General features: G+C 32.2%; 1 protein-coding gene across 1 annotated transcript; it reads right to left on the reverse strand.

Moving 5' to 3' along the window:
- Nucleotides 1-5,423: 5,423 nt before the first annotated feature.
- LOC143054804 (uncharacterized) lies at nt 5,424-14,262 on the reverse strand. The gene is made up of 7 exons (XM_076227861.1): nt 14,159-14,262; nt 12,825-12,938; nt 12,067-12,174; nt 11,756-11,863; nt 10,775-10,863; nt 10,035-10,161; nt 5,424-6,410 (listed from the first exon to the last, which is right to left on the reverse strand). Exons 2-7 carry the CDS (start codon nt 12,892-12,894, stop codon nt 6,337-6,339), a joined length of 576 nt encoding a protein of 191 aa, XP_076083976.1. The 5' UTR covers nt 12,895-12,938; nt 14,159-14,262; the 3' UTR covers nt 5,424-6,336.
- Nucleotides 14,263-14,704: the final 442 nt, after the last annotated feature.

Below are 14,704 nucleotides of genomic sequence, written 5' to 3' on the forward strand. Positions count from 1 at the left end.
GCATACTAAAGTTGAAAATAGTTTTGTGTGTATCAAACCAATTTACTTAAGTAAACTTATATATGTCTCAAGCAGATATGAATCGCAGTTACAATGTACAATGTACTCTTACCTTTGTGTATCCTTGGGAGTCAACAAGGTTTTTGTCGAGATTTACTTTAGCTAAACGCCAACAGATGCCTTGATCTCCTGAACGAGTCCACTGTAAACTTGACATTTGGTTTACATTCAAAGTGCCCATGTTGTTATGATATTGTAATTATTATGTTTATTTATGTTGGCCTAATTTGTGTTGTATGGCCTGATAGTTGTTTACCAAATAATCTTATAATTGTGCAGTTTAGGAATCACTGGAACAATCACAGAATGATTGGAACTTTCTAGAATGATCCTTATAAAAGATGCGTAATTTAAACTTCTACGTTATTCCAGAAACTTCCGTTGTAACTTTCCAGGATTTTCCACAATGTTCCATTATAGAGTGTTCTAGAATTTTCCATTGACAACACTATATATACAGACACTAAAGTTAAACTCTCATAATTAAAACTTGGACATAGACATTGATAGACATTAGTATTCACAGCATTTGGATTGACACTTTTATTCTACAAACAACATCATACTGGATTGTGACATTAGTAGTGAACGTAATATTCAAATTGGATTCCGAAAGATTTCCGGATACAGATAAAGATAACAGATTGGACTCATATTTTGACAGTTAAGTTAACAGTAATATTTGTGTAATACCTTTTGTAAACTTTTGTATATTAAATATTGTTAAATTTTATTATTGATTTGTGTCTTTTGTTGGCTACAATTTAAAGGCGATTTCTGGCCGTAACAGAAATTGGGGGCTCGTCCGGGATACTGAAAATATATTATTCAAAATTTTTTCAATATTTTTATTATAACTAGCCAACAAAATTCTACAAAATGGCATTTGATACCGGTAAATTTTTGAAAACGCCAGACCTGGAGAGTTTTGATAATTTAAAGAAAGACGAATTAGTGTTGCTTGCTAAACATCTGCAGTTAAATTTTAAAGTATCTATGAGAAAACAAATTATAAAAAATTTGGTTATAGACAAATTAGTTGACGCAGAAATTTTAGGTGAAGAGGCTCTTGAACTTAAGGTCGAAAATGTAGATGCCTTTAAATTAAAACAGCTTGAATTAGAACATGAATTTAAATTAAAACAAGCAGAACTGGAAATGAAGGAAAGGTTGGAAATAGAGAGAAAAGAAAAAGAAGATGAATTTAAATTAAAAGAACTGGAAATGAAGGAGAGGGAGAAAATAAAAGAAGATGAATTAAAATTAAAAGAACTTGAAATGAGAGAAAGGCTAGAGATGGAAAAACTGAAAATTGAAATGGTCAAAGAAGAAAGCAACACTAAAGTCCAGTCGAAATCAGATTATTTTGATGCAGCAAAAAATATACGTTTGGTTCCAAAATTTTGTGAAAAAACAGTCGATAAATATTTTCCACAGTTTGAGAAAATTGCTAATAATTTGAAATGGCCAAAGCCATATTGGACTACAATGCTACAAAGTGTTTTTGAAGGAAAGGCCGCTGAAATATACTCTGCACTTCCATCAGAAAAAAGTTCCGATTATGACACCGTGAAACAGGAAATTTTGAAAGCCTATGAGCTAGTACCAGAAGCATATAGACAGAAATTTAGATCTTATAAAAAGTTTGATTCGCAAACCTATGTGGAATTTGCTCGGGAAAAAGAAGATCTATTTGATAAATGGCTTACTTCAAAGAAAACAGATAACAATTTTGATAACCTAAGACAATTGATGTTATTAGAAGAGTTCAAACAATGTGTTCATTTAGACTTAAAAACACACTTAGACGACAAAAATGTTGGGACAATACATGATGCAGCTGTAATTTCAGATAATTATACCCTTTCACATAAAAGAAGTTTCAAGGGTCAAAATGTTAATACTTCAAGTGGAAATTACAAAAATCAAAGCACTGAGCGTACTGATAGTAAGCCTGTAGCACAGAATAAGAGTCAGTCCAGTTATAATATGTCTAGTCCAAAATTTGATACTTTTGAGAAGAAGTCACTGACTTGTGCTTATTGTAAGAAGATTGGTCACCTGATGGCTGATTGTTTTAGACTCCAGAAGAAGAATGAACGAGATAATAAGCCGAAGTCCAGTGCTTGTACGACACCTTATATTACCAGTACATTGGAATGCCCTGCGCGTCAGGCTTTTAAGTCCAGTTTTTGTGATTACATGGAGGAATATAAACCCTTTATGTCTGATGGGTTTATTTCTATTGTTGATGATACCACTCTTCAGCCTATTAAGATTTTACGGGACACTGGAGCTTCTCAGTCTTTGTTGTTAGAAGGTGTGTTGCCTTTGTCCGAGAAGACTTCTGTTGGTGCCTCCGTTTTGTTACAAGGTGTAGAGTTAGGTTGTATAGATGTTCCTCTCCATCGTATTTATCTGAAGTCAGATTTGATAACTGGACCAGTTGTTGTAGGTGTTCGTCCTAATCTCCCTGTTGAGGGTGTTACCTTATTGCTAGGAAATGATCTAGCTAGGAACAAAGTGGTTGCTGAACCAATTGTTACCAGTGAACCGGTGGTGGATGTTAAATCACCTGAAGATGATGCTGAATTGTATCCAGCTTGTGTTGTTACTAGAGCGATGGCTAGAAAACAACAAAATCAGAATTTGCAAGAAGACAAGTTTGATTACATGGACCTTTCTGACACTTTTATAGCTGACATTGAAGGTCCTGGTAGCTCAGAAAAGGCCATTACAAGACCACCTAGTGTTAACAAGAATGTTATTATGCCATGGCCAGACGTTAACAGCCATTCATTAGACCGAAAGAATTTATCTGAAGAACAACATAAAGACCCTGAGGTTCTTCAGCTCAGCCAGAGAGCTCAACCACAGGAGGAAGCAGACAAAGTGGCCGAATGCTATTACCATCAGGACGGCATTTTAATGAGGAAGTGGAGGCCTCCTGATGCCACCCCAGAGGAGGAATGGAGAGTGCTATACCAAGTGGTGGTGCCTAAAGTTTATAGGCAAGAAATTATTGGTCTTGCCCATGACACCCCCTTGGCTGGGCACTTAGGTATAAGGAAGACTTGCCTAAAAATATTGCAACATTTCTACTGGCCCAGACTTAGAAATGATGTCGCAGAATACTGCAAATCATGCCATATATGCCAGGTTGTTGGTAAACCTAACCAGAAAATACCACCAGCACCACTTCTGCCTATTCCAGCCTTTGACGAACCTTTCAGCAGAGTTCTAATTGACTGTGTTGGACCTTTACCAAAGACCAAGACTGGAAATGCATATTTATTGACAATCATGTGTACATCTCTCCGCTTTCCTGAAGCTATTCCGCTCAGAAATATCAAGACACCTACTATCGTCAAAGCTTTGATCAAATTTTTCACATTAGTAGGACTTCCTAAGTCTATACAGTCCGACCAGGGATCAAATTTCATGTCAGGTTTATTTCAGCAAGTCGTATACCAGTTAGGGATTGCTCAGTACAGATCAAGTGCTTATCATCCAGAATCTCAAGGTGCCTTAGAACGTTTTCATCAAACATTGAAGAACATGATTAGAACTTTTTGTCTTCAATTTGACAGAGACTGGGATGATGGAGTTCACTTTCTACTTTTTGCGGTTCGAGAGGCTGTTCAAGAATCCCTTGGATTTAGTCCCTTTGAGTTGGTATTTGGTCATACTGTAAGGGGACCGTTAAAATTGATTAAGGAAAAGTGGCTTACTGAACATACTGACTTGAATCTTTTAGACTATGTATCTAGATTTAAAGAAAAATTGTATACTGCTTGTCAAATTGCTCAGAAAAACTTAAAAAATGTACAGAACAAGATGAAAATATGGTATGATAAAGATGCCAGGGACAGAGTTTTTGAGCCTGGTGATAAGGTACTTGTATTTCTGCCTGTCCCTGGACATCCTTTACAGGCTAAATATTGTGGTCCTTATACAATAGAGAATAAAATTAATGATTTGAATTATATTGTAAAAACTCCAGGTCGGCGCAAACAAAATAGAGTGTGTCATATTAATATGTTAAAACCATATTTTGAGCGTACTAATGTACTATGTGATAGTAAACCAGTTGCCACTTTAGGCATGGTTAACTTTGAGAACAATCATGACAAACCAGATGTAATTGAACCAACTTTTAGTTGTAAAACTATGGAAGAGACAGTTAGATTGAAAAATTCAGAAATTTTGTCAAATTTAGATTCAAAACTTGCACATCTGTCTTTTGATCGTAGAGAAGAAATAAAAACTTTGGTATTTTCTTTTAAAAATCTTTTTCCAGATGTGCCAAACAAAACCACTGCTGTTTGTCATGATGTTGATGTCGGAGATGCTTCTCCAATTAAGCAACATCCTTACAGGCTCAATCCACTCAAACTTGAAGTTATGAGAAAAGAAATTAAATATATGCTTGACAATGATATTATTGAGCCGAGTAACAGTGAATGGAGCTCTCCTTGTCTCCTTGTGCCAAAACCAGATAAAACCTTTCGTTTCGTGACTGATTTCAGAAAAGTAAATTCAGTCTCAAAATCTGATTCCTATCCGATTCCAAGGATAGACGATTGTATTGACAACATTGGTCAAGCAAAATTTGTGAGCAAATTTGATTTATTGAAAGGTTATTGGCAAGTTCCATTGACACAGAGAGCTCGTGAAATATCAGCTTTTGTTACACCAGATGGCTTATTTCAATATACTGTAATGCCATTTGGCATGAAAAGTGCTCCAGCTACATTTCAAAGAATGATCAATAATGTTATAAAAGATTTAGACTGTTGTTATGCTTATATTGATGATCTTATTGTATGTAGTGATAGCTGGGAACAGCATTTAACACATTTATATGATACTTTTGATAGATTGTCAAAATCAAATTTGACTGTTAATCTTGGTAAAAGTGAATTTTGTCAGGCCACTGTTGATTATTTAGGGCATACAGTTGGCCAAGGTCAAGTAAAACCTATTATGGCTAAAGTGGAAGCTATTTCCAAATTTCCACCTCCTACAAATAGAAAGCAACTTATGAGATATTTAGGCATGATAGGATTTTACAGGAAATTCTGTTCAAATGTTGCTACTGTTGTTCAACCATTGACTCATCTTTTACGAAAAGATTCTAAATTTATCTGGAGTGAAAATTGTCAAAAAGCTTTTGAAAATAGCAAATCACTTTTAATTAATAGTCCAGTTCTGATTACTCCAGACTTTGAAAAACAATTTAAACTTGCCGTTGATGCAAGCGATGTAGGAATAGGAGCTGTTTTATATCAAGAGACAGATGATAATGTTGAAAAACCTATATCATATTTTTCTAAGAAATTAGATAAACATCAGAAAAATTATTCAACTATTGAAAAAGAGTGTTTTGCAATGTTGTCAGCACTTCAACATTTTGATGTATATTTGAATCCCACTGTATATCCTATTCTTGTTTATACTGATCATAATCCTCTCACCTTCATGCATAAAATGAGAAACAAGAATCAGAGGTTGACTAGGTGGAGTTTATTGTTACAGGAATATGATGTAATTGTAAAACATATTAAGGGTAAAGATAATGTAATAGCTGATGCTTTATCTAGAGCTTATTAAATCACTTTGTATATATTATGTATTTTTGTTCATATTATTCATGATAAGTTTTTGTTACACTAAAACTTCTTTTAAGGGGGGAGGTGTTATGATATTGTAATTATTATGTTTATTTATGTTGGCCTAATTTGTGTTGTATGGCCTGATAGTTGTTTATGAAATAATCTTATAACTGTGCAGTTTAGGAATCACTGGAACAATCACAGAATGATTGGAACTTTCTAGAATGATCCTTATAAAAGATGCGTAATTTAAACTTCTACGTTATTCCAGAAACTTCCGTTGTAACTTTCCAGGATTTTCCACAATGTTCCATTATAGAGTGTTCTAGAATTTTCCATGACAACACTATATATACAGACACTAAAGTTAAACTCTCATAATTAAACTTGGACATAGACATTGATAGACATTAGTATTCACAGCATTTGGATTGACACTTTTATTCTACAAACAACATCATACTGGATTGTGACATTAGTAGTGAACGTAATATTCAAATTGGATTCCGAAAGATTTCCGGATACAGATAAAGATAACAGATTGGACTCATATTTTGACAGTTAAGTTAACAGTAATATTTGTGTAATACCTTTTGTAAACTTTTGTATATTAAATATTGTTAAATTTTATTATTGATTTGTGTCTTTTGTTGGCTACAATTTAAAGGCGATTTCTGGCCGTAACAATGTTCTTTCCATACATATGGTATTGGAAGGTAAGGCACTGATTTGACTCTGAATGAAATGTGAAAGGATAATATGCCTTATTTATTCTTTCAGTGTATGTTTTCTTGCTTTTTTGTTAATATGCTTCTTTGATTGAGTAAAGTCATTTCAAATGATATTTTGTAGTGTGTCTTTCTATATTGAAATGAATCACCTCTACCTCAGGTTTGTGTAAATTTTAGCGCCTGTTCGAACATCTAAACCCGCTGCATTTGTTTGCTCCTGTCATAAGGCAGACACATGTTGTTCAGTGAGTGGATGTACATGTAGTATGTTGGTGCTTTTTCTCGTTTCTAGTTCTATATATATCCGTTGGTTATCTTGATTGAATGGTTTTGCACAATTTAGGGACAATTATAGCTTACTATTCAGTGTGAGACAAGGCTCCTAGTTGACGGTCGTACTTTGACGGTTAATATCTAATGGTTCACCTTTTTTTTTACTAATAGTTGTACTCGTTGGCACTCAATCAACATTTTTTTGTATCTTCTTATAAATATTACAGAACAATACGATAGAATAAACCAACCCAAAAATACCAAATTCATGGGGAAAACAGCAAGCAACAACACATGTTCCATATATTAAATGTTAGAGGATGTTTGCTTCAAACTTAAATCTCGAAAAGTTATTTTCCCACGGTCCTTTAATTTTTTTTATAGATAATAACTGTCCAAGAAGGCAAAACTTGTATATCAGATTGAAGCAAACATTGAAATGAGAGTTACTGTTGATTTTCTTTTTCGTGGGTACCAATTTTCGTGGTTTGAAGAAAACTTCCATATTCGTTGATATTTAATTTCGTGGTTTTGAAAAAAGTCTGCATACATTCCTTAAGAAAATTTGTAATTCGTTGAACATTTAAATTCGCGGTTCCCCTGTAATTACGAAATCCACTAAAACTGGTATTCAACGAATAATAATAAATCCACAGTATTGAGTATCAAAACATCATCGACATATGTAAGTGAAAGATACCTTTTTTATTCGATAATGTATATAAATTGATATCTGCGTCATATGAGTGCATGACCAGGTCGTCCAGTAGGTGTGCAAATTAGAATCGTGTAATTTATTCTTTAGTTTTCTATGTTGTGTCATATGTACTATTGTTTGTCTGTTTGTCTTTTTCATTTTTAGCCATGGCGTTGTCAGTTTGTTTTAGATTTATGAGTTTGACTGTCCCTTTTGTATCTTTTGTCCCTTCTTCAGAAACTATTGAAATACCGACTGTGTTTTGAAATATCATTCTATCAAACTTTACATAAAAATTGTCTATCAGAAGGTCCAGCATTTTATTACAGTGGAGACCATCGTGAGCATTACCTTTCGTTATATCCGCAATGTGACACACATAAAATCGTTCTGACATTGTTTCAGTCTTTTAAAGGGAAAACAATAAGATTAAAATTGTTAAATTGAAAGAAATACATTTGAAAATAGATTCTTATGGATTACCATAATATGCTATTTTCAATTAACAAAACATACTCCTTCAAATAAAAGTGGTGAACTTTCAGGATTTTTATTTTATATGAAAATGAATTCAATTTTGCTCCGCATCCTTGGCAGTCTGTTTTGTTCAATCTGAATTATACTTCGTAGTACATGTACAAAAAAATGTAGTATATGAATACTATTATATTTAAATTTTTTATTTCTGTATTCAAAACAAGCTATTTCAGAAGGTATGCACCAAATCATTCTGAAATTACCAAAATGAGGCCAAAATTTAAGGTACGCGAATACATCAGACGACACCGTTTTTCACCTCCGGTGTATTTGTTTTAAGAATCGATGTGGCTTTTTCACTTTAAGGTAGCACAATACAAAGATTTTATAACTCCAACTCCCTAGTTTTAAAATGGTGTAACTTTCTCAATAATGCTTGAAAATTTATAAAAGTGGTAGTTTTGGATGGCTAACAGATTACTCTTTCATATTAATGCAATGTTAGTAATATGCAACAATTATGTAACCAATTATACTGTTAACTGTGTCTGAACTATTGGTCACCAAATTTCCACTTTCAAATGAAATTAGCTTCTGCATAGGTATCCCTATCGGATTGGTTTTATAATATGTTGTTCCTATGGCAATTTTCGACAAAAGGGTGTCTCAGATTTTAGATAGAATGTATAGAACAAATTTTACACTTAATTAAACATTATCTTATTTTATGTGGTTAGGATGTTTACACTATTTAGAGATTTATGAGAGAATGCAATACCATAGGGACAATCTGAGACACTCTTGTGAAGCCCAGGATGTGTTAATTAAGATTTCGTTAAAATTTTCTGTTTAGTTAAAGAGATGATAGAGCTAAATTCATTCAAGTGAACTTACTTAGATTTTGCCACTAATTACATAATAATTGATTATATAATGATTGTATAATAAAAAAATATTGCATTCTTTTAAAAGATTATTCTTTTCTCTATCTACATATACCTCTTTTGTTATTTTCTATGCATTAATAAGAAAGTTACAGCATTTCAAAGGTTAGTGATTGGAAGTAAATAAATCTTTGTATTGTGCTACCTTAAATAATGAATTTGTATCTTATGTTTTTTGATTTTTGCAAATAAAGCTCTTTTAAAGAAGATGGCGCCGTCAATATCGTAAATTAGCATGAAAAATTGTACTGTAAAGTTTAATTATTAGTAAAGATTATGATTGACGATTTGTACTAGATATTCATAATTTAAAAGAAATTTACATCTGATTCACAACACTGGTTAAACATTCTACATCACAATTGGACTGAAGGTCATCTGTACAAAATAGGGGAAGATATTAAGATGGCGCATGTTCAAGACCCGGATCTTTCGTTCCTTATAAAATGTTATATTGATGTATCCAGTTTCTTATGTACAAAATGGTGGATTAAACCTGGTTTTGTAGCTGTAGGAGAGATGGAAAGTTTGCAATTCTTTTTTTAATCTTATTTTTTGCGAATTATATAGGGGTATATGTGATATCCGCGTGCCATAATGTTAGATATTGGCTGTGTGAAAAAACCACAAGTTTGTCGTGAAAAGCAGCCACAAATACGAGCTTTTTGCAAGGTTCAGAAACTTATGCGCTAAGTTTACGTCGTAGACGTTTTGATGATGTGCCACTGTATGTATGGCAAAACAGCTGTCATTCTTCCAGATTTAGTGTCCTATTTTGGGACATTTTACTTGCAATGTTCCCTTTTTTCTGGTTCCATGCTGCAATCATCAGTGTTTTGCCTTATCATGTCGTGTCCTATATCCGTTCTATTTTTTCATTACTGTCATTTTCATTTTTTTGCTAATGAAACTTCACCCATTATAAAACAAATAACCAAATCTACTCAAAATATAAATAGTACTGAGCTTTGTGTCAAAAGGCTTAAAAATGATACCAAAACAAAGTTGTTGTCCACAATCATGCTGATAAAAACAAACGTATTGCAAGTATATACTACACTATGGAAGCACCCCCAGACTATAAGTATTAGTGTGCTGCACCTTTCAATAGACCAACTACGTGTATACAGTTTTAGATTTAGATTATTTTGGGTTACTTTCTTTGTTTATTCTTGTTTTTAAGACTAAAGTTGCTTGAAAATGAATGAAGTCAAATGTTGCAAAATAGCATTCTCACCTATATAAATATTCTTTGATATCAATCTAGCTTTTGAACCATCTTTTTTCGAGGTAGCTTCTAAATAATAATAAAATGATCCTTGATAGGCACTGCATGGTCCAGTACCAACACTAGATGTTGTTCCCTTTAAAGAGATAATAATTATACATGATCCTACTAGACTAGTGTTTTACAATGATGCTGTTACTTTGTAATATTTGATACGTTGATGAAACATTGGATGCACAGTAATGTGTACAAATACAAAAAATTAAAACGTTTGCCTCATTGTTTCCTAGATATAAGGATACTTAAGCAATTCTGAGTGTAAGGTTTTGGAATTTTTGTCAGATTTTCGGAATTCTCTAGTTTTAACCATTTGAATGCCTTACAAAAATTTCCAATTGACCCCCATTTTTCTTTTTATAAAATCGTTATTTTTTGATAGTTTTTGAAAACTTAAAGTTATCTATGAAAAATCAAGAGAGAACATATTTCCGTCAAAATGTCAATGGCTTATATCTCGAAAACAAGCACATTGACCTATATTTTATTTTTTCTCTTTCGGTTCCTGTATTGATCCCTTGTCAATATATACTAGTGTTATGAAAAGCTTGTTATTTTGAAACTGAGTAGCGAACTTCCTTAAATATGAATTACAACCATATTTTTAATGATGATGATAAAATTTAAAAACAAAATCAAACTAGTCGCCACAATACAATAATCACTGTCACAGATATATAATTTATACTTACAGAATGGTGACTCCAATCATTGTCATCGAATTTATCTTGCTGTAAAAAGCAGTTCGGATCGTCGTCTATTTCAAAATCACATCTAAGATCTTTGAAAAAATATGATTATTATTTTGATATCATTATACAGTTATATGGCTAGGGATTTTGTATTTGCTTTCAGTGGTATCCAATTTCATTCACCTAGGTTTAAGGGGAGACTATAAGCTATGTATTTTCTCGTAGTGTATTACATCCAATAAATTCAGTTTAGTAACATGAGAATTGTTCTTGGATTTTTACGGAAAGATAAATGATTCACATACTGAATTAAAATTACCAAGGGATTTAGTTTAAGAAGTGAGGACATTATTAAAACCCGTCATAAAATCACTATAAATCCAAGCGCCATGAATTATTTTTAATCCATGAAAATGTTGACTAGAATGTGAAATTTTTCAATTTTGCTTTTAAAAAGTGGACCAATCACACAATAATTGTTTCTGTCTTTTTATCTCAGGGGAACCTGGCATCCATAGCAAACTATTGAAAGTATTTTTAAAAAGTGTCTAGACTCAGATTTATAATTAATACTTTGCCCTTGATTGAACCTTTTGTTTTGAAGAATATTTCCATTCAACCCATGAATAATACTTGTTGGTAATTTTTGGATAATATTAGTCCTATATGAAAGGGTAATGTTATTAAAAACGAGTTCTGTGTTGTCAATCAGTCTTTTGTGAAACTGCGAGAAACTATTGATTCGTGAATAAATCGTCTTTATATTTTATGGTTTTTCATAAACAAATAATATTGTCTATCATGGACAGTTGGCATATTAGCAATCATACGACATTCGCTTAATTACTCGGAGTTCAGTATTTTTGTGTTTTTACTTTTTACATGATATTATGAATCATATGCTCAGAACAGAACAGTTGTTAATAAGTTGACTTCACTTCATTAGTTTAATCTTCTAACATAATTATATTTCTAACATACCTTCACAGTTAGGGCCTGAATATCCATTGTTGCATTTGCATTGGTATGAGGTACCATTAAAACTACACATACCATTATTTTGGCATGGTGAACTGTAACAAGGGGTAGCTACAAAAAAAACTACAAATAAAAACAAAACAATCAAAAACATTTAATCAAGTACACAACTGCACAGAACATTTCATTTAATGAAAAGATAACAAAAAATGGTCATACTACTAAATCAATAAAAACAATGAATTAGTGCTCTGAGAAAGTTATATGTATTGCATGCTATTTTAATTACCACTCATTTTGAAACACTGTCTTACTTTGACATTGGTTTCCAGTTGTGTCTGATTTACAGGAACAAGTATACGTTGAATCTGTAATACTGCATGTTCCATTGTATAAACAAGGAAAACTTGAACATGGCGTTACTGAAAAGAAATACAACATTTTTAATATTATATTTTCAGTTTTTTAAGGTTGCACTCAAACCTTAAGAATGATGCACATCAACATGACATATCGATAGTAGTTTGAATGTTCGTCGTATTGCTATCATTCCGCCCCTTTTCTTACCAACAAGATAAACATCTGCTTTCTTATGACACTTCAAAGATTTCATGAAGTGCATGTTAAGGAGAACCTGATATCACCTCCAGTTTTTGTTAGGGTTCGGGTCGCTCAGTCTTTAGTTTTCAATGTTGTATTTTGTGTTCTATTGTTTGTTGGTCTTTTCCGTTTAATGCCATAGCGCCGTTGTCAGTTGTTTTTCGACAGATGAGTTTGAATGTCCTTCTCGAATCTTTCGCCTTTCTGTGTTTATGATATATCGCAGCATAACTTTTCAATGTACGTATTTAAACGGCCTCTGGATAAAGATAATCTTTTTAAAAAAAGCAACTAAACAGTATTATGAAGGAGTGTTGCCTGCTATAAACGAATCAACTTTATGTCAAAGCTTTATTTTGATATGTTGGTACTATATGTTTGCCATTTGATCTACATGACACCTGTTAAAGTTTGACTTGCTAAAGGCTCCGAACTATTTAAACAAAAAACGTTTAAAAAATGGTATATATACCTTCACAACTTGCTCCTGAGAATCCAGTGGGACATTGACAAGTGTACATGGGACTAGTGGTATTGTACATACAGGTTCCATTATTCAAACAATTTATGCCTGAACATGGTGTAGCTTAATGAAAAATTAAGTAGATACATAAGTAAAAGAATTTTATCTGATACAGTCAAATTATTAATAATCATATGTTGAAAATTATTAAGTTTAATTTTCATTTATTATTTTATTGTAAAAAGTTCTGTTTTGATGGTTGCAAAATTTTAGAATAAGAGTAATTTTAAATTTCTATATCAAATTGATGCTGTTATTATTTAGTACTTGAACGAACTTGATGAATTCTGTTTAATAATGTGGTGAACATTGAATTTGGTAATTAACACTTCAATCAGTGTTTGAGTGTTGCTGATAGTGTATTCATGAATAGCAAAAATTATTCAAAATCGATACCAAATATACAAACCCATTGGTAAAATTGATGTTAGACAATTTGACTGTTTCTTCTGTTGTTCGCTTAATAACTTTATATTGACTTGATATGACATTAAACATGTTAAAACTTTCTAATAATTTAACCAATTAAAGATACACATTTTGGTACAACACAAATACCCTCATCAGCAGCTGTATTGCCAACAAAATGCTGTTGTATTGTTTCATATATTTGGTAATTAATTTTTATAATTTTTGTGAATTGTTTATAGCCATTTAACAGGAACGAATGCAAACTCAACTGTATGTCATTGTATACACTTATGTATGAACAAAGGTAAGACTAAATATCAAGTCAATGTACAACATCAAACATATTAAGTTCTGCACATGCGTTATGAACTAAGCCTTTTAAACTGATGTTTTCATTGGTTTTATTGTGTTATTAAAAGAATGTATTTTAGTCTTTCGTTTTTGTTAATGTGCTTTGTCTATATGCCTTTTTATGGTTTTTTTTCTACTTTTTCACATTTTTATATTTTTTAACAATGTATGTTTGCTTTGTCCACATATTGTTGTGAAAATAATGGAATGTTATGCGACTTTCATACAGGTTAGAGGTTTAGCTACCTATAAAAGCAGGTTCAATTTAAAACCATTTTTTACATTAGAAAATGCATGTAACAAGTCAGAAATATTGCAGGTGAAATCCATTCGTTCGATGTGCTTGAGCTTTTGATTATGGACTTTTCGCTATGAATTTTCCTTGGAGCTAGCTATTTTTGTTATTTGTCATACGACATTTTCTTATTACTATTACTTTAAACGCTTAAGCCAAACACCTACCAACGCTAAACAGCCTTTATAAACGTATTCAATCTACGAAAAGACAACTGCAAACTTACTGCTGCAAAGGGTATCAGTAAACCCATTTGGACATGCACATCTTGGTGAACCATCTTTGACATAACAAGTCCCACTGTTTTCACACCTATTTTTGTCACACTGAGTATCTGAAAATATTAACATGTCAGTCATACTAAATGCATAATGATAAGTAACTGTGATCAAATATGTTGGCGCTATTAGTCCCAAATTGGCATACAGTACAAAATGAAGAACAAATTAGCATAATCTAATGTTTAATAGTAATAATTATTAATACATTTTATATATTCACCTGGAAAAAGTATTGTAACACAAATAAAAAATGAAATAAAAATTGAAATTTCATTTTTTTTTTACTTTCATATTTTTTTACTGATAGAGTACACTATTCAATATTGACCTTAACATATTTTTTTTTGCCCATGCATTTCTCCATGAGCTGTCCGTGTGTGGCCGTCACTTAAAACTTTCAAAAGTCAAGTTTAAGTTTCGGGTCAAAATGTATGCTGTATGTTAGCTTGTTTGTGAAAAAGTTATCAACCGTTGATGACATGAATCTTCCT

The sequence above is a fragment of the Mytilus galloprovincialis genome, chromosome 12, assembly GCF_965363235.1.
Source record: "Mytilus galloprovincialis chromosome 12, xbMytGall1.hap1.1, whole genome shotgun sequence".
NCBI classification, from domain to species: domain Eukaryota; kingdom Metazoa; phylum Mollusca; class Bivalvia; order Mytilida; family Mytilidae; genus Mytilus; species Mytilus galloprovincialis.

Bases quoted from the DNA above. Each gene is read 5' to 3' on its own strand.
- LOC143054804 (XM_076227861.1), bottom strand. From the start codon at position 12,894: ATGTACAATACCACTAGTCCCATGTACACTTGTCAATGTCCCACTGGA. The intron at 10,864-11,755 runs GTATGTTAGAAA...ATTTTTTCAAAG, and splicing joins TTCAGGCCCTAACTGTGAAG to ATCTTAGATGTGATTTTGAA. The intron at 10,162-10,774 runs GTAAGTATAAAT...ATCTCTTTAAAG, and splicing joins ATGATTGGAGTCACCATTCT to GGAACAACATCTAGTGTTGG.